At 36.6% G+C, this 19,449-nt stretch overlaps 1 protein-coding gene across 1 annotated transcript; it reads right to left on the bottom strand.

The window, feature by feature from the left end:
• Positions 1 to 157: 157 nt before the first annotated feature.
• On the bottom strand, positions 158 to 18,370 carry IMPACT (impact RWD domain protein). The gene is made up of 11 exons (XM_027715878.2): positions 18,289 to 18,370; positions 17,335 to 17,463; positions 16,560 to 16,612; positions 15,557 to 15,619; positions 12,529 to 12,614; positions 11,280 to 11,405; positions 10,896 to 10,990; positions 7,891 to 7,964; positions 6,307 to 6,397; positions 3,922 to 4,056; positions 158 to 2,101 (listed from the first exon to the last, which is right to left on the bottom strand). Exons 1-11 carry the CDS (start codon positions 18,322 to 18,324, stop codon positions 2,030 to 2,032), a joined length of 960 nt encoding a protein of 319 aa, XP_027571679.1. The 5' UTR covers positions 18,325 to 18,370; the 3' UTR covers positions 158 to 2,029.
• Positions 18,371 to 19,449: the final 1,079 nt, after the last annotated feature.

Genomic DNA, 19,449 nt, shown 5'->3' with positions numbered 1-19,449 from the left:
ATTTTTATGACAGGCAACTGTACTTTAGGTATGAATTAATTCCATACTCCTTTTCTTCTTTTTGACAGATACTGAAATTTGTTACTCTTCCACAAGTAGGGACTATGTCTTAAACAAATTCACAATATTTGATAACAAAAACGGTCAAAACTGCTGCTTTGGTTTAACATTATTTTTAATTTTCAAGCAGAATTTATAAAGTTAAGAGTTGTTGCCAGCCATTTTTGTAACCTCCTTCCCTTGTTGGATCTTCCTCTTAGAATAAAGGAAGTTTAAACTTATGAAATGCTTGCAAACAGAAATACAATTACTACAATCTCAAAACTCTCAGAAAAGCAATAGAAACTCTGCAATACATAAGTCAATAAAGTACTTGAAGTGAATGTCAAAATTTTTACTTTAAAAGAGTCTATCTATAAGACAAACTATGAACAAGAAATACTTGTATGACCAAAAAAGTAAAAGACACACACAGTGCGGATCTCCTTTCCTGAGAGGAAAGACATTTTTAGTATCACAAGTACAAATGCTAAGGCTGAACTCAAAAGACCTTTGCTACGCAGACAAGTTAGTGTAACTTCGCAAAACTGTTTTAATAAATCAATGCAGGAATCAGCACGTTTGTTTTGGTTTTTAATCATGTATTTTGGTGGCATTTTTTAAGTTACTGGAATTGCTAATCTCAGTTGCTCTATCAAACTCTGAAAGAGTTACTTTGATTAGATGAAGTCTGCTTTGAGAGAAAGGTTTTCTGGGGTACCTGTGCTGGAGAACTATAATGAACAATCCAGTGTAAGAAGCTATCAGCAAAAAGTTATATACCAAACTGGTGGTCGAGTAAGATAGTCTTACAATTACACCTTTAAACTATGTAAGTGCCACTGGAGACAAGTCATTAAAAATAGTCACAGACCTGACATATGAGCAAAATATATAAGGTGCACCTAACCTAAGGAAGTACCTCTGACTAAGAGGTCAGAAAGTTTAGGAAATAACTTGAGAAAACAAAAACAAAAAACCCAACAGAACATTAAAATCTACCCTCTCCAAGTGGAAGATATCAAGGGTACATTAAAAAAAAATTTCATCTCATCTAAATAGAAATATGACAATTAACTGACAAAACATCCTGGTGGGTTTGTTTTGTTTTGCTTTGCTTTTTTTAAAATGCATTAAAGCCTGAAAGCCATTAATAAAAGACTAGAAAATTCAAGTCTTTGTGATCGTATCAATAACACTTGCTTTTTTTCCCCCACTCTACACCAACACAAGTCTTCAAAATGTTTATATCTTCATTACTAGATGTAACAGTCCTATTTCAAAATCCCCATGTACTTTGTTGACACCACTGGTTCCTTTAATTATGCAACACTTAATTCTCAGTTTTTCAACAGGCTCCCAGAGTCCTGATTGTCTCAGAAGAATCCTCAAAGAAATTTTTAGTAATTTCATCACATTTCTTAGTTTATTGCCCATGTTTAGCCTTTCTTATGTCACCAAGCAGGCCCTATCTAGCATCTGACTGAGAACTGCACAGGCAGGACCAGGCTCTCCAAGGCCATACAGCACTCGGCCACATGCATTCCTTTTACAGAAGAAAATCTGAAACTTAGAAAGTAACCTGGTGTACAAACAACTCTAGTCTCAGCCTTAATACAAAAAACTAGAGAATTCAATTACTAATACAAGACATTTGAATTTGAATCCAGGAATGGAGAAGATGAGAAATCCACATTAGTAATTAGTCTGCTGTTGTTTGTTGGGAGGGGGTGGGATGGGGTCGTGGTTCCAGATGCTGTAATGTCCTCATAAAAAGGAGCTGAAATGTATAAGAAACAGAGCAGTTGTGTCTAAGTTCTACTTCAGAACAGCAGAAAAAAAATCACAAAAAAGATGAAAATATATCTATATCTTTACTGAATTCTCTTCTGAATACAACATATCTGTTGTACCGGATAAGGCAATAAGGTCCAGGTTTTCTTTGTATAAATATGTGCAAAGTAATATTTTAAAGTTTTTAAAAAATAAATTAGTGTTCTGTTCTCTTCTTGTTGTCCTTCCTTATCTTTTTGCTCTTTCCTGCTTGTCTAGATGATTCTTCCTGAAATGAAAAACAAACATTTCAAAATTTAAACAATATTCTTGTTAACACAACTATTCTCTCAAGGTAACCATTGAGAATTATTTTTATTATGAACAGTGTTCATAGTTCACTGGGATTTATGAAAATTTTGAGTTGTATAATATTTATCCATTCAGTCTTGCTATTTAGAAATTTCTGCCTTCAGCAATGACAAAATTACAGACGTAGCTACACCAACAGAATATAATATAAAAATAATCTCAGCCATTTCCACTCAGGGAAGAAGTTACCAGTATAGAAATAATTCTATAGCACTATACTGCAGAACTCCTCTTAGCGTGGATGTGGCCTCATCACAAGATACACCAGGGCATTAAAACTGCTTTGCTTCCCTAAGCGAAATAAACCTACAGCGGGAAAAACAAAATTTGGCCAATCTTGCTGGATCAACACTGTAATGTACAGTTTACTCTGACTGCCAATTCTGAAAAACAAGACTTTTCTTTGGTAGGCATTCATTGCAAGCACTCCCCAAAATGGTGAAGGAATCTGACACTACATCTGACGAGAACACATTTTAATCTATTCCTTTCTATTCACACGGGAAATGGACTCAAACAGGTTGTTTGAACTCTGATATTCTGAAGTTAGCTGAAAGAATACTTTCTCCAAGAGCCACATCCATGGCACTAGAATAATCATTACCCTAAGTTCCATCTGTTATTTTTCTGATGGACACTGGTAACCAAATATGTTTGTTAATACACAGTAAAAAAAACCCAGTCTGTTTTAAGTTGTTAAAAATAGAAAAAGTAGGTATTTTTTTGGTACTAAACCTTCTCAGGAGGGTAAATACTTAAAAATCATTCATTTCCTTTTATTTTACGTGCAATGTTTTCAAAGAAAACACTGATAAACTGTCAAGAACATGAATCACCAAGTATATACAAGCATGTTTAAAATGGAAAAAGCAAATAACTGAAAAGTGGAGGGGGAGAAATGCCAAAGAATGCTCAGCCTTCAGCCATAGCTACCTGAAATACTTTCATATACAAAAAAAACCCTGACAGCTGCATAGTTTTTCAACTATCCATTAGTAATTATTTCCTACTATCTAAAACTCTCTGTCGTTAGCAATTACATACTATAATGCACATAGATATATGTAATATGGTCTTCTGAGGATGAAGAAGTGTTGATTCTGAGGATGAAAAAATGTTGAGAAACAAGAATGTGAGATTATTAAATGACCTGAGTCCTTTAACAAGTAAAATGCCATTCAAAGTCATTTGGAACTTTGTCTCCTGAGTTATTTAAGCTCCCTTGGAACATTTTACCATAATTTTTTCTGTACCAGTAATGTTACTTCACTTGAATTCTTCTAGTCTGGATGTTTTTTTAATGGTGTCTATCATCTATAATTCTGAAAACTTCTTTGAGTCTAACAAAGCTTTCCATTTTGAAAATGCCTACTCGTTACAGAGATTCTCAAGCTCAGTCTGCCTGCAGACTAGAACTGGTGGCACAGGGAAGCATTAGAAGTGGCAGCTTCCAGTTTTCTGAACACAGAAAGAGGCATTTCCCTTTTATCATCCTCCCCCAGCTCTCAAATTTGTGTTTTGATCAATGTTCTCAACTGCTTCTACCCTTCTGCTGCACACCTCACACTTACAAAACAGGTCACTAGCTTCCTTGGAAGTTCTCTGCACTGATCCTGTTAGTGCATCAAAGCAACCCAAGGATGATACAGGTTGTATTACTTTTCTTCTGGCTTCACCTAACAGGGAAAACTCACACAAGTTCACATGCAAACGCCCTTCTAAGGGGCAGAAACTTACCACTGAAGGCACATAGTCATATTCCACAAGTACGTTTCTTGCACAATTGTTTATATGTTTGAAACGATCTGGTCCTAAGAGAATGCCTCCATACCAGCGGGATACCACAACTAACACATTGTGGACATTCAAAATCTGTGAATAACAGAAAGAAATAAAAGTTGTTCTTTTTTAATCGAACTAGTTTTACTGTTGGCGCCAATTTTAAACATAGGAAAAAAGTTTACTATCTTGCATTTTTATGAAGGCCTTACAGTCAGGTCTGTGGCCCACATAGGTTATCAGAGGGTAACAAAGAATGACAAGCCAGCAGTTGTGCTTAAGCTTCCCTCTCCAAGCTCCTATCCAAAGTTAAATGCAAAAGTAAAATGAGTGCACGTATCCCTCAGAAAGGGCACAAAGCTATCTCATGCACTACCATTGCTCATCCATGTGCCAAAATCTTCAGGTGTTAAAGGGAAAATTACTGAGTTACATTTCTTATTGTTTGATATGACCAATTATTATTTCCAGAGAACCCCTACTATTAAGCAAATTGTCTATCCACATTTTTGGAAGTGTCGATGGATGAGGCTCATAACAGTCAGGGCACAGGCATTATTCATATGGATACCAAAATGTAGGTAGTACTGTTAGTATATGCATGCTAACAACCATTCATCGTCTTAATTAAGGAGAAAAAAATAGATATTTCACTAATTAGAACAATACTATTACAAGAGTCTATCATTGTTTGTGAAAACAGAAATAGTCTTAGAATTTTAAAATGAAAAGGATAATGAAAAAAAAGAAAAAAGGATTGTGGCATGTGCTGTGACAGGCATTTTCTACTCTTCCTTTAGGTATCAGCCATAAAGTCTATTTATAGCAACTGTTCACAGTAAACAGGATGGTACTAATCTAAAATACAGTTTTTTGTAATCAAAAAGAGCTGTCTTAAGTGCTAGGTTTATCTGAAATAGGATTAGATTTCTATTGCAAAAAAAAAGAGCTACAAGTACAGAAACAATAAATGTTTTAAATCACCTAATCTTCATACCCATACCATACATCATAAGAGCTCATAACAAAAAAACTACGAGATCTATGAACATCTAGAAATCAGCCCATAAACTATTTTAATCTTTTTCCATGGCTGAAAATTGCTCTTTTCTGATCCCTGCCTTAGTATTCTTCCAAAACTAAAATATTCCAGTAACTAGGACTACAGATGGAGAGAGATCATCCATATAATTTAGATATATTCACATTTGAAAGGAGATACTTCACATCACTTTCTAAACTGCATTTTTATGGAATATTAAGTGCTTAGACACTCTAAATCTGACAGCTTTCAAAAGTATATATAACCATGCTGAGAACAAGCTGATAAGATCAGAACAAACTGAGGTACAGCAACTGCCAAATTCTTTCTTTACATTATTTTCATAACAATGTTTTCACTCTTAGCACATATACCTGCATATATCGCGCAACCACAGTTTTCCTTCCCAAGTCTGGTTTGAGTTACTTAGAAGGTTGAAAAAGTTCTAAATTAAAAATGTCAAAATACTTCCATCAATTGTATTTTTTTCAGAAAAAAAAAATTTGGGGGGAAAAAAAGTCTCCAGGAATAAGAGCATAACACACTAAGCAAAAAAATATTCAAGCAAGAAAAGCATGAGAAAACAAAACTGTTGTGAAGGTGACATCAATCAAAAAACAAAAATCAAAACCAATATTTTATCTGCTCATACTGCTAAGTGTCTTGAGGCACATCATTAAGATTTACCCAGACAACCTCTGTAGTTTATGATATTTTATTTATAGTTCTACTAGGGCTGGCATCATGAACCAAAATTTATCAATCTCAAGTCACATTTAGTAGCACCTTTGGTGAGGGAATATTATTTCAAAAGATGAAAACTAAAATATAAACAGGTATGAGAGTTAAGGACACAGAACCGGAAACAGCATAACAAAACAGACTAAATTATCAAAACAACTTAACTGCTTCACTCCCACTACCTTTTGTTCTTGAAGTTCTACTGTGCAAGTTCATATATATGTCTTTCTATTATGCATACTCGAGGAAACAGCATCAGTTTCTTCCAGTCTTCATTTTCTATATACCTTACACCACATGGTAAGCATAGGAATCAAAACTTCATTATCTCTTAACCCATTCAAACTATTACTACCACCTATGAAACACCACTCGTTCTATAATCTGAGACTTGAAAAAATACTCCAGTCTGTGTTTTTCCGTTCACCTTTAAGAAAACAAACATCTGTTTGACTGCAGCAGAGCAAGAATTAAAATAATTTTCTACAAGCTTATTTACATTGTAGCGATTTTTAAAATCTGTTCAAGATTTCTAGAAGTCAAAGATTAATTTCTAGAACCTGCATGAGATGAAGAAGACGTCCACCTGCTGCTGTCTCTCCATCATCTTCACAATCCTGTAAGAAAGTCTGCTTATCTTCACAGTATATTCTTGGAAAAAAAACCAAACAAAATAGATTAAAAAAAGTCAATCAACTAACATCTTTACATGATTAATAAAGTCTCAGAGATTTTTCATACATATATGTATCAATTATAATTCTCTACTAACAACATTTACATGAAAACAGGATGAGGCTTAAGGTAAACCACAAATATTTATCTGTACTGTAGAACAAGTTTTGAGAAGCTTTTACACAGACTTTAGCTGCTTCAGGTTAACTCCAGAGTCATTACCAGCGTAAAGTCCCTACAAAGGAAAATCCTTTGGTTTTTAGCCTAATAATTACACCTAGTTGAAGCCAACTATATCAGATACAGGTTCAAATTATGGTACAAACCCATAAGTGGTAAGAACTTGGACAAAAACATCACGAATAATTAGTTAGGTCTTTCAGCAGCAACATGAAACTATTCCTGAAATTCATCTTCAGATTCTCCATGTCATCTTCTTTCTCAGGGGGCACTCCAGGAAACTTTTAGATATATTGCTTCATACAAAGGACAGCTGCACAGGTCTAATTTTCCAGGAGTAATGCACAGAGGTCTACTGCTTGTTACCAACTGATTTTATAACTTCTGAACTTACTAATACACAGGTGACACAATGAGAAAGAGGTTTCCGGTACTAGATGACAAATAGGAAGCAGTAAGTATGTGTCTGTTGCTTTTTTGAAGTGTATGTGGATAGTATGAGTTAAAGAAGCCAGATCATCATCTGCAACAACAGAAACCCCCTCTTTACAGAAACCCTTTACTTACTTTTAACTTTTTGGTAAAATAAGCTTTCACTTGCTCTCATTTCATGTTTCATTAGGATCACACCAGGATTGGCATGAATGGATCAGCATCTATACTGCTTTTTCAGATGACTGGTTCCTCCAGTAAGGAAAGGGCTCCATTTTACTGTCACTTACATTCCTCAGAAAACCTGCATCGCTATCTGGACTGAGACCGATTCGTTTCACATAAGCTGTGTTTACAAAAGTTGCCAGAGGCAGACCACTGCCAAATTAATTTTTACCTGTTTCTCATTTTTCCTGAAGTTTCTCGTATTTCAGCTGAAACTTCATATGCCAGATGTCTGCATCAGGCTTTCTGTTTCGAGTCTTATTTCAACTGAACATTTTCACCTATTTCTAAATATAAGGTTGGGGGGAAAAAAAGTTACTTCATCCGAGTAAAAACACATTTAGTTCAGGATGATGCAGCATTTCCACGCTCACACATACTATACAAAGTATACCAACACATGTTCAAATCCACTTTTTTTCTTCTATTTCTAATGCTGCTTTACTATCTTATTTCCTACCATATGTTCTACTTTCTTGACCTCAAAGTAAAGCCTGCAATACCATTCAAGTAAGAAACCTATTCCCTTAAGGATTTAATAGGAACTAATTTCTTTCTCATGCCCTGCACTCATTTGTCAAAGAATGCTTAAAAAAAAAAATAAAAAGAAAAAATCACTATTTGCATCTCACCGGTATGCATATATGTTGTGAGTAGCACTTGCAATCTTCTTGTTCTCATATAATTTTTCAAGAACTCTTTTTACCTTTAAAAAACCGGAAAAACCCTTTTTTTAGTAACAGGGATTTCGTATACACATCTCAATATCACTGCAAAGCAAACACCTCCTTCTTAGTACATATACGAAACAATTTTACGTTTTGACATAAAATGAATTATATATTCAGTGTATTAACTCAAGAGGCTGCTTCTCAGTACCCTCATGTTTGTTTCTAATCATTTTTCTGGGATGCTGAAAACAGAGGCTCCTTGAATTTGTACATTGTATACATTCATGTTATTGATGAAGATATAGAAGTGTCATACTGATTTACTAAACAGGAAAGACAGTAAATTTCAGAAAATATTTTTAATCAGTATTATGTATAAGTAATTAACCTGATTATTTTTCCAACTATAAGATTAAGCTGGAATAGAACACAACTCAAATATACCACTACACACTGCTTTTACTTATTTCACCAAAAATGTGATGTTTAGAAAACCTTACTATATTTCACTTTGAGTTTTTCCCCAAACGTGGGGTTTTTTCAGAGTTTCCATTTCACAGAAAGAACAACAAAAAAAGAAAAGGTTCTATTAGGGGTCTGAAAGTGTCAGTATTTCCCAGGAAATATTCCCATCATGTCCATTTTTCTGCTCTTAAGAAGTACCAAATTCAAAACATTAATCAATATAAGTCCATCTTACGTTTCTAATTAAACAAGCTAGCAATTGTTCAAGCCTTTCCAATGGTCTAGCAAAAAGGAGAGCTTATGATTAAGGCATCGTTTTAGTACATAATGCAAAATATTACTGAAGTCGAGGAAGTTTGGGAAAACACGCCTAGCAAGTAAATTGCCTTTCATTGCAAGGAAAAATGTCTCTGAGGTGTAATCAACAGCCATATTTAATGTCTTAGCTGTACTGTGCTATTTCCAATTTTTCTTGAAGAAATTCAACTGACAAAAATCACCTCAAATAAAAGATACCTCAATGAAAAAGCTGCTATTAATAGTAAAGAACATTTTTTCAGACACCTGTCTTCTCCTTATTTTAAATATTTAAGAAAGACAACTTATAATAATACACTCTCATAAATGTGGACAATTCACGGACTTAGGGTACAAATCATATGAAATGATCATCACCTTTGACATTACTTATTTGCCAGCTACCAGGTTCCTAAAAATATATTTTAAAGATTCCTTATGTGTCTGTATTAGCAATGAACCTCGGAGACAGACATCTTAAGCCTAAGCAACAATTTATCCTTTTCCCTAATGTAGCTCCTGAGTATATCTTTTCCTCCTGTTCCCCTCTACTATTCCTGCTTTAGGGAAATAAGGGATGTGATTCTCTACATCAGAATGTGTCAGTGAGGCACATGCTCATAAAAGACAGATGTTTAAACAATAAATCAGTTCTTAGTCCCATTCAATGAAGGAGTTCACACTGTACTCTGCACACTTCTCAAAATATTGATGAGTATCACTGCATCACACAGATTATGCAGATAAAGTTGATAAAGAAGCCAGCTTTCACTACAGCTGTAGCGGTTACTCCATTCCTCAGAAATTTTGACTTTCTTTCAGAAAAATTAGTCCATACCACAGTAAAGCTTCCCTGCAATCTGAAGACCAATCACCTCACACAGCAAGACTCTTGTGAAACAAGATGGATTTGACACTTTGGGGAATTGCTCTATCTTTATGTTAACTATATACCAGTAAGCCTTGACTGGAAATTCCTGGGTTTATTGAGTATTTGTTGTCTTTAAAAAAAAAAAAAAGTCATGAAAGAAGAATGTCTATTAAGAACATCTTTGTATGCAAAAGGCAACTCACTAATCTGCTTCAAGAGAGTCCTACTCCTTGACACAGATCTATCCTTTCACAAACCGCTGTCCGTGGGTACAGACTTCCTCATGTGTAGGAACAATTTTACTCATAAATCATTATAAAAGAGCAAGAGTATTTTAAATTGAAAAAATTACATTAACCCACTTATTCTGATTTCCTCCCTTTCTAAAGCAACTCTTTGAGTTCAAACATATATTACATATAAAATAATCACTTAAAGCAGATACAGCTGTAGCACAAAAATCTAAATGAATGTACAGTGTATGTGAACTTGAAAGGTCGAAGTGCTCCAGGAAGATACAGGGATTTAAAGACCCAATCTTATATCCATACTGGGCAAATTAACGAGAGAATTAAAAACAACAAAAAACCACCACAGACAGATTAAAAAGCTACACCTTTTGTATAGAGAAATATAACTCAATACCCTGTCACCATTCTTGCACAGTCACTACCATGTAGTAGACTTAGCTTACCTGGAATTTCCAAAAAGCATTTGACAATATGCCTTACCAAAAATCCTTAAAATAAAACCTAAAATTGGATAAAAAGGAAGAGAAAAATCTTCTCAAGGTTTAACTCTCAGTTCATAATAAGAAAAGATGAGTAGCTTCCCCACTGAACAGGGATGATCAAAGGAGGCTGATGACAATAGATGCAAAGTGATGTACAAACTCAAAACCCCTCTCAAACAGGTCTCGATAAAGATTTACTTATGCATTATTCAAGTGTGTTTTTGAATAGAATTGCTTTCTGAGGGATGGAAAACATTTATAAATTCATGTTAATTAATCTTCCAATTAACACATGATAGACTCGGGAGCTTCCAAATATTTTACGATAAACTTGCCATCACCTAGAAGTCAAATTACAATGTTCTTATTCTCTTACATCTAATGAACATAATGGTAAAGAATAGCAGGAAGCACTGCAGAGCTGTTATTTAGAGATATTCAGCTGAAAGCAAGAAACTGGTGACTACTCAGACAATGTTAGCACACAAAGATGCAGAGACAGACAGACAGACAAACATACCTGGCAAATTCAAAGTCTTACAGTAATATTTTGTCAAGCACAAAATACAGGCAGAAGGAGAAGAACTGATTTCTACTAACTTGTCTAGTTGTCACCACTGGAGCCAGATGTGCCTGGAAAGTACTCCTTCGATCTGTGATTGGGTTTCCGTGATGTATGGGTGGCAGTTCTTCATCTATTGATCACAAACAAGGAAGTGTTTGTTTTCTTTCAGGAGTACAAAACCAATGCATACAGCTACGTAAGTAAAAAATGTCTCAAGTTTTAGAAAGGGATTTGTTAAAATGACATACACGACATGACAAACAGAACAAGTAAAAATATGTTGGGTTATTTAATGACTGTTATCAAACTTTATTACGATTTTATTGTTACTAATTTTTCTCTAAAGCTGAGTAGAATAGCAGAATCTTCAAGCCTCTCCTAGATTATTTCAACAGAATTAACATGAGCATACTTTTTACCTTCCTGACTTTCAGATGTCATGTAATTTAACATTTTAATTGGATCTTCCTGAATGGGCTCATAGTCTAGGAGAAAATCTTCATCATCTTCAGCAACTTCTTCACTGGTTTTCTTAATATCCGGTTCTATTACAATATAAGTAGTAGAAATCATTACACATTTTTTTGCAAGAAAAGCAAAACAAAGTTTCAAACTCTTTGATATCTAGAGTTCTGGCATTTAGATTTAGAGACAAGTTAATACATCACAGTCTGATTCCTACTGAGGGCCTATGATGTGGTGACAATGCAGTTTTTATAACAGGTATTTTCCATAAAAAAGCAGAGAGGTGATAAAGCATGTTCAAAAGGTCTAGAGAATCATTAGATATAATAAGTGGAAGCTATAAAGTTGCAGTCAAAATACCCAAACTTCCAACACTGTCAGTAAAATTTTCACTTCTCAGTATCCACTCCTTCAGTCACCTCAATGAAAACTAACTTCTTAAATGTCCGTGATGCAGCAACAAAATGCTCAGTTTATTGAAAGACTAAAACCAGACCTTACTATGAAGCAACACTGAGAACAGAATTTATTGTCCTCTTCAGTCTTTTATTCCTCCCAGGACTAAGCTAACATCCATGACACAGAAAAGTACTTCTCTTACCTTTTGCCACATGTGCATGCACATGTCACTCACACATTTCATAGCAGTTTAGCATTTTAATGCACAAAAACCCCTCCACCATTTTTTGAAAGAACTGTGAATTTACACAAACTGGGTAAGAGTAACAACAGAAAAATCACTGCAATTCTAGTGATCGTGTACTTCTCATCCCAATACAGTAAAATACAATTAAGAAGGAATATTTGGTCATCTGTCTGCATATTCCAGTGAAGTTTATCTTCTCTTGAATTCCAATCCTCCAACAGTGCACTCAATACCAGAAATTAATTACTGACATGAATAATTCCTTTGCAAAACAGAGGACAATGCATAATGTACTGTGTGCAGCACTGTCCTTTCATGCAAGTAATTTCATTCCTGAGAGAACTGAGGACTGTGTTCTAGTTCAAAGGCCACACCCTTTTCTCTACTGCTTTTTAAAAAGGGAAGCTATCACTATAAAACAGTAAGCCGCGACACTTGAGACTGTTTTCTGATATGTAGATCCAATACAAAATTGGACATAAACTTTAACTTGGACTGAAATTTACTTTGCAGTGCAACACAAAATAAACTGAAAACCCCGGTGTTTTCTGAAGTACCTGGCTCTGAAGATTGTGCCTTTTCTATCAGAACTTCTCGTATCTTCTCCACCCATAAATACAGTATACTTTCACCAAGGTTCTGTCTGGAAGTAAAAACCCACAGAAAATGAAGAGTCATTTTTGCAGATTTCATTTGGAAAGCACGCCAAATAACATACAGATTTCAGACACACAGAAATAGAACATAATAAGCTAGTGAGATAAACAGATTAGGCAGGCTTGTGGAAAGTTCTGTTTCAGTACTTCACTGGGCAAAACACGGTATCTGCGGTATCTGCATTGTTACGTACTCTTTGTGGCTTGCTTTACTTATTTATTAACATTAAAAGCACAAATGATGGAGGGAAACAGGAAACTGACAGAAACTTTCTGACCACTACACAAAGAGAAAGCAACTGTGGGAAGAGTAAGTCAGTATTTTCAAAAGAATACTAAGCTACAATGTCCAGACTTAGAGCTTGCCCTGGATCAGTTTTTTCTACAAAAAGCACTGTACTGCCAGTGGTGAGCTCCTTCAGCTGCTCTGCAGCTGTAGGGGACTCTCTCTTCATCAGTACAGCTGAGATTGACCTCAGTGGACTGTGATAGGAGGTCAGTGGTAGCAGACACAATGGAACACTGGACTGATATACTACATTTTGGGTAACAAGCAGACCTACAGGACAGAGAGGTAAAGATCTAGGTCTAGGAGTCTTCAGTCAGGGGATACAGATGTGTATTAAGGTACTGGGGGAGGATGGAACGAACATGTTCTATAGATGCATATTTGGAATTAAGAAATGCTTCCTTTATGTACAGCAAACAACTCAAAATACATTTCAAATGTTGTCCTGCAAAGCTGTCTTCGCAATTTTAGTTCAGTACGTTTATGAACGATGCACGTTTGTCTCTGAACCAAAACTAAAGATTTAGGGCCATATGTAACTCAAGGTTTCTCATTAATTTTATTCTTACTGCCACCACCTGGGCACCATGTAAATGACAAAATAACATCTTTAAACTCTCACTCAGCTTAATGTATACAGCACTACTGCTGGAAACAATCAAATTCAAATAAACATACATATTTTAAGAAAAAATATTCAAGCAAAAATAAGGAATTTATAAACTTGTAGCTCTATCTTCAAAATCTGGACAGACTCCAGAATAATTCAACACCTTGATCTCACACTGCTTATCATAAAGAAGCACTGCCTTAAAACCTGAAGACGTAGATTTTTTTTTTTTTTAGTGATGGAATGAGAGAGATTAGACAACAAATAAAATTTTTCAGTTTTGTAAAGTAAATAGCAATTTCTCCAGCTACTACCCAATTTCAGTTTCTGAAGTTGTAAATTACACTTACTCTGAAAAGTTACCTTTCTATGCTGCTATTTTTTTTGTCACTTGTGTCTAAGTCACGAAACAAAGCTTTCTGTTGAATAAAAATCTTACCAGAAGAATATCTGGTTAAACAGTTATTTGCTATACTTTTTGTCTCCCAAAACAAACTTGTGATCTATAATTACCCACTCTTTACACGTCCTTAAGAAGACACAGCGATCGATAGTATAGTTCATACTGGTTTAGATTGCAGAACTCTACAACTTAGATCACTAGGGACTAAAGACCTGGTAAAACACACAATGCAAATGATGCAGAGTATCTGTTTATCCAACAACCACTCGGACATTGAATAGATAAAAGGCTTTCACAAATACTGTGAACGTCAGTGACTAGTCCAGGTTTTTAAACAGTCTAAAATGACATATATGGCCTAAAGTACAAACATTCACTTCCTGCTGAACAAACAAAAGTAAGAGACCAGCAAGGACTCTGCATAGCAGCTGATATAGACAGAAGGGATCCACAAGGGACTGAACTAGCACACTCTAACAGCCTACAAGACTGCAGAGGTGGGGAACAAAAAAAAAGAAAAAAACTCTTTCACAGCCATGCTCACAGTCCTCACATGCCAACTTGTGCCAGATGCTCAGGACGTTTAAAGAACCACCTACAGCAGCTCTACCTGTGGTACAGACTTCATCAAATCCTTTGAATCTGGACAGCATTAAGGACAATCTCTGTCCTTTTTCCCTCCACTGGTAAACTGTGGTGAATATGATCCCATAGAATTTTTGCCTAAAATCCTGGTGCATTTTTAACACTTCAAATTCAATTTTACTTGCTTAAATTATCTGTTGCTTAATTAGCTAAGAAACACAGTTAATCAAAGTAACTGAGTAATTAGATAAAAACCCATTATGCAAGCTAAGTGCTCCCTTCCTTATAAAAACATTAAAAAAACATTTCTTACACAAGATGTTCAGATTTCACTATCTGGGGCATGACTGTGCTTCCTTATGATGCATTTTCATTTAATTTATTTTACATTATATTTGGGATCTGAAAGAAATAAATAAACCATAAAAAAACCCAACATTTATTACCCCAATTTCACAGCAATTTAAAAATACATAATTTGAGTATTTCTAAATGCTCTGTTTATTCTCATGCATTCATTGTGCCTTGTTGTAAGATGCACACTGTGATAATAAACAGTCCATGATGATCCAGATTCCAGTTAATAGATTCTGCATGTGTTTGTTTTAAAACCTAATTATCCCTTAGCTTTTAAGAAAAAATGTGCTCTAAGACACAACGTTTTCACATCCTGCGCTTTAACATTCAAATGCAGAATAGATGCAGAAATCTCATACTTGATAGCAATAAACAATCTCATAGATTCCAAAGGGCATCTATTCTATTAGGTTTCAAAATGAAAGCTTCTATCCTTATAGAAAATCAGGTCTAAACAACATAAAAGAGATTTCTCAGAGTTTAACACAATTTGTTATTGTAAAATGATTACTAAATACACTGCACCTTTAACTGTTAGCTTGATAAAAGAAACTTGCTCTGTCTATTGCAGCAATCACTTCATAACTACTAGTTAATACAGGTACTTCAAAAGCATACCCTAAGCAGGGCATGGAACTCAAAATACAATGTATCCTTTTACTATATTCCACAGTCTCGAACTTACAGATATATTTCTTCCAAGCTATTTGCTAGTTCCGTATAATCTTGTCCTCGAAGCCAAGAGGCACTAAAATGAAAAGAAATACAATAAAAATTTTGCCATATGCTGCTTCCAACATTCTAAAATAAAAGTGATAAACACCTTGAAAATATAAAACACCAAGATTTCAGCTGTAAACATTTTGGGAATAGCACAATCACTCAGTTTTCCTTCAAGACACCGAACCTGGGCTGCCTTTTCTTACCTTAGTTAAAAAAGCTGGACTCATTGTTCATGGAAGACCACTGTCACTCCAGTGTCACCCTAAGTATTATTAGTTGACCCTTCCAAGTCCTTCAGCACCATAGTATCTGCTATATCTAGAATGACCTTTCAGTTTTGTACCATTGTCCTCCTGGTCTCACGTTAAACTTCAAACTTTGCCTGAAGTTTATTAGCACTACCTTGTATTGCCTTGTCAATACTCCTGACCAAAACTCAGTAGATATGTGTGTGCCATGCCTTGCAGGTCCTTCTATCATCCAAATTGGGGACCTGGCCTGACACATTCCATTCCCATCTTGTTTACCTGCCAGAAGACAAAGGTAAGGAAAAGAAGGAAAGGAAGGGAAGGAAAAAAAAAAGGAAGATGGCACATGCCACGGCTCCATCCTCTGAAAAGCATTCCTTACAATCTGAAACAAGGATCCAGACAAGACGGGTACACCCAATGACACATCACTGTCTAACACAACAGGCAGCTGCCACCTTAACTCCACAATCTCACTGCTGTCTAACCACAAAATGATGCTGCAAGAATTAGAGTTGAGGGAAGAGAGAAAACTTTCATAGGGAGCTCTGTAATGTTAACTTGGGAGAAAGAAAAGAATATTCTTGCTGGAAACATCCCTCATCCCCTGTATACTTTAATTTGAAGAGTCGTCTTAACTAAACTTCCACTTACATGGTAAACAATCAACAGTGGTAATTCAGACAATACAAATGTTTGCAAGAAAATTTCACCTACTTGAGTTGATAAATGGGTGGCTCTTCAGTCGGATATCCTGGTGGCAAAATCACCTGAAAGAAATACAGGAAAACTATTCATTGGACTACTTCTCTCAGCTAGCTGAGCTTTACTGAAGGACTCTTGATGTCGAGCACTAGAACTACAACTAGTGTTACAAATGAAGCAAACAGCTGGGCGTGTTGATATAGAATTACAAGAACATCTGAATATCTGTATTTAGAATTCCGATAATGGTAACACATACAATTATATTTCATGGTGCCATTTTTAAGGATGCAAAATAAAGTATGGAAAAAATTTGAAAGAAGCTGCACACATGGTTACTGGACTTAAATAAGTGGCACCACATTTCCATAAGTAGACATGTCAGTGTTTCTTGCACTAAGAAACTCATTGCTTTCCGTGCTGAAGACATAAAGTAACGAGTTACTCAATTAAGTTGATCCAAATTTTGTTTTGTGAAGCAACTGCAGCAGATTCGCTGAGGTGAGCTACACGAAGGCAATGTTAAACATTTTTCAGAAATTAGTCTTTGGAAAAGCACACTGAAATGTTTCTGCCAGGTGTGGAATTAGGATATGTAACTACTGAATATATCACAAGCACATCGATGTGTTACAGGAAAACAATCACTGAGAAGTCTTATCACAGATAAGCTTCTTAATCCACCTTAGTAAATAATGAACCGTATTTAGAATGGTTTCATGCAGCACACATTTTCACCTGTCTCAGTCCAACTGCAAATTTTGTGGTAAACTCTTTACCACCATACCTGCAAACAGAGGGTCCATTTTGGTTGATCCAGACAATCACTAATCTTAATGCAGTAGATTTTTTCATCTTCATCAACAACACACCAATCTTCACCATAGATGGATGAAAGGGCTTCAATTTCATCAATCTAGAAGAAAAAAACCGAAACCATTATGCAAAAATAAATAATTCCCCCACAAAGCCCACAACTTTGTGCTGCACTCGCAGTATTTTTTAAATCTTGCTCTTCTACAGCTTACTGACAGATGTGACAAGATTCACTTTACCGGAATGCTGTAAGTATTGGGAATTCAGTCCCGATTCACAGTTGCGCCTGGGGAGGTTTAGGTTGGACATCAGCAAGAATTTCTTCACAAAAAGGGTGATTAGACACTGGAATGGACTGCCCAGGGAGGTGGTGGCATCACCGTCCCTGGCTGGAGGTGTTTAAGAAAAGACTGGACATGGCACTCAGTGCCATGATCTAGTTGACAAGGTGGTGTTGGGTCACAGGTTGGACGATGATCTCGATGATCTCAGAGGTCTTTTACAACCCAGCTGATTCTGTGATTCTCTAAGTAACTTCTGCTCAGTTCTCCCACGCACACACCAGCTTTTGCATTTCAATGGATAATCATTTTCAGCAGTGACAAGGTGAGCAGAGTGACGCGGAGCAGCGACAACACATTCCCGCAGCTCCCTATCCGTGCAGCTCCCGGCTGGGTCGAAGCCCTGCAGGGGAAAGACCCCCGAGGGCTCGGCACTAAGCTCTTCCTGAGGAAGAGCGAGTACTCGGCAAATTCCCATAAAAAACCCGGAGAGTCTCCTTCCACACAGAAACCAAACACCTGGAATGGGCCCTTGGTGCGAACGCGCCACCGCGGGCGCGGAGCCGCTCACGGGGCCGGGGCTCACCGGAATCCCCCGAACCACCGCTCTCCCAGCAGCCCCCCTCGCCCCCACCGCGGCTCACCTGCTGCTGGGCCCTTCCCGTGTCACTGGCCGCCATCGGGACCCAAGGGAAGGGAGAGGAGTAGGAGGGAAAGGGGGAGGGAGCCGCCCGGCGCCGGGCCGTGTGCGCAGCTGTGACCGTGACGCCGCCCGCCCGCCCTTCCGCCGCAGTGCTGAGGGCACGGGTACGGGTCTGCTGTCACGGAGTGACACAGAACCCGCGTTCTGCTCCTCTGGGAGACTCTCGCCTTATTCCTTACGCCCCGTTTTGAAAATAAACTGTGTAAACAGTTATCTTTCAGTGGCGATTTTACCGATGCAGCCCGTTTTCACCTTGCATTTATGAGACTCGGAATGAGCGATTGACAAAACTACGTAATTTCTTCTAAAAGTTATTTTAAAGGATCATAGGTGTTCCAAGCAGTTTTCGTTACAGCTCTGGAAATTAATTTCTTTTATTTAACACTGACAAGTTTAAGACATCTCTTTAGAGAGAGCACCAGTAAAGATACCTTTTGGCTTGTGTGCAAAGCATGCGTGTCACCTTTTTTTGTGTTTTTGTAGTTCATGTTTTCTTCCACTGTGATTTTATGCTGACACAGTCATGAAGAATTCAAGTTAATATTTGTTTTCCCCTTTCTCAAAAGCTTGGAGAATTCCTGGAGAACAGGATTAGAGTTCGGAAGGATTGTGACAATCAGGACAGGCGTTATAAAGACAAAATCAAAACAAACAACCCATCAAAAAAACCCACCCAAAACAAAACAAAAAACCAAACAAAAACACCTAAAAAACCCAACAGAAAAAAAATCCAAAAAACCGCCCAGAAACAAAACAACAACAACAAAAGGCAAAAAAAAAAAAAAACCCAAACGAAAATAAAAACAACCAAAAAAACAACCAACCAGCCAACCAAAAAACAACACACCACCGAAACCCAGGATGCAACTGAGTAGGGACAAACCTAACTCTGTATTATCAACTACATGTATTCTGGATGGAGATGGAGAACAACTGGTTGTACAGCAGTTCTGCAGAAATTATTTCAGAGTTAAAATGAATCCAAGACCTTCTTTTTCTCCAGTGTCACAGACACAGTTGGTTTAATTCTTTACAGAGAGGGTAATCAGCCATTGGAATGGGCTGCCCAGGGAAGTGGTGGATTCTCCATCCCTGGAGGTTT

The sequence above is a fragment of the Pipra filicauda genome, unplaced genomic scaffold (assembly GCF_003945595.2).
Source record: "Pipra filicauda isolate LSUMZ 115617 unplaced genomic scaffold, ASM394559v2 scaffold259_size1095435_pilon, whole genome shotgun sequence".
Lineage (NCBI taxonomy): Eukaryota > Metazoa > Chordata > Aves > Passeriformes > Pipridae > Pipra > Pipra filicauda.
Note: the sequence above shows the minus strand (reverse complement) of the source record. Positions and strands in the feature narration are given on the sequence as shown.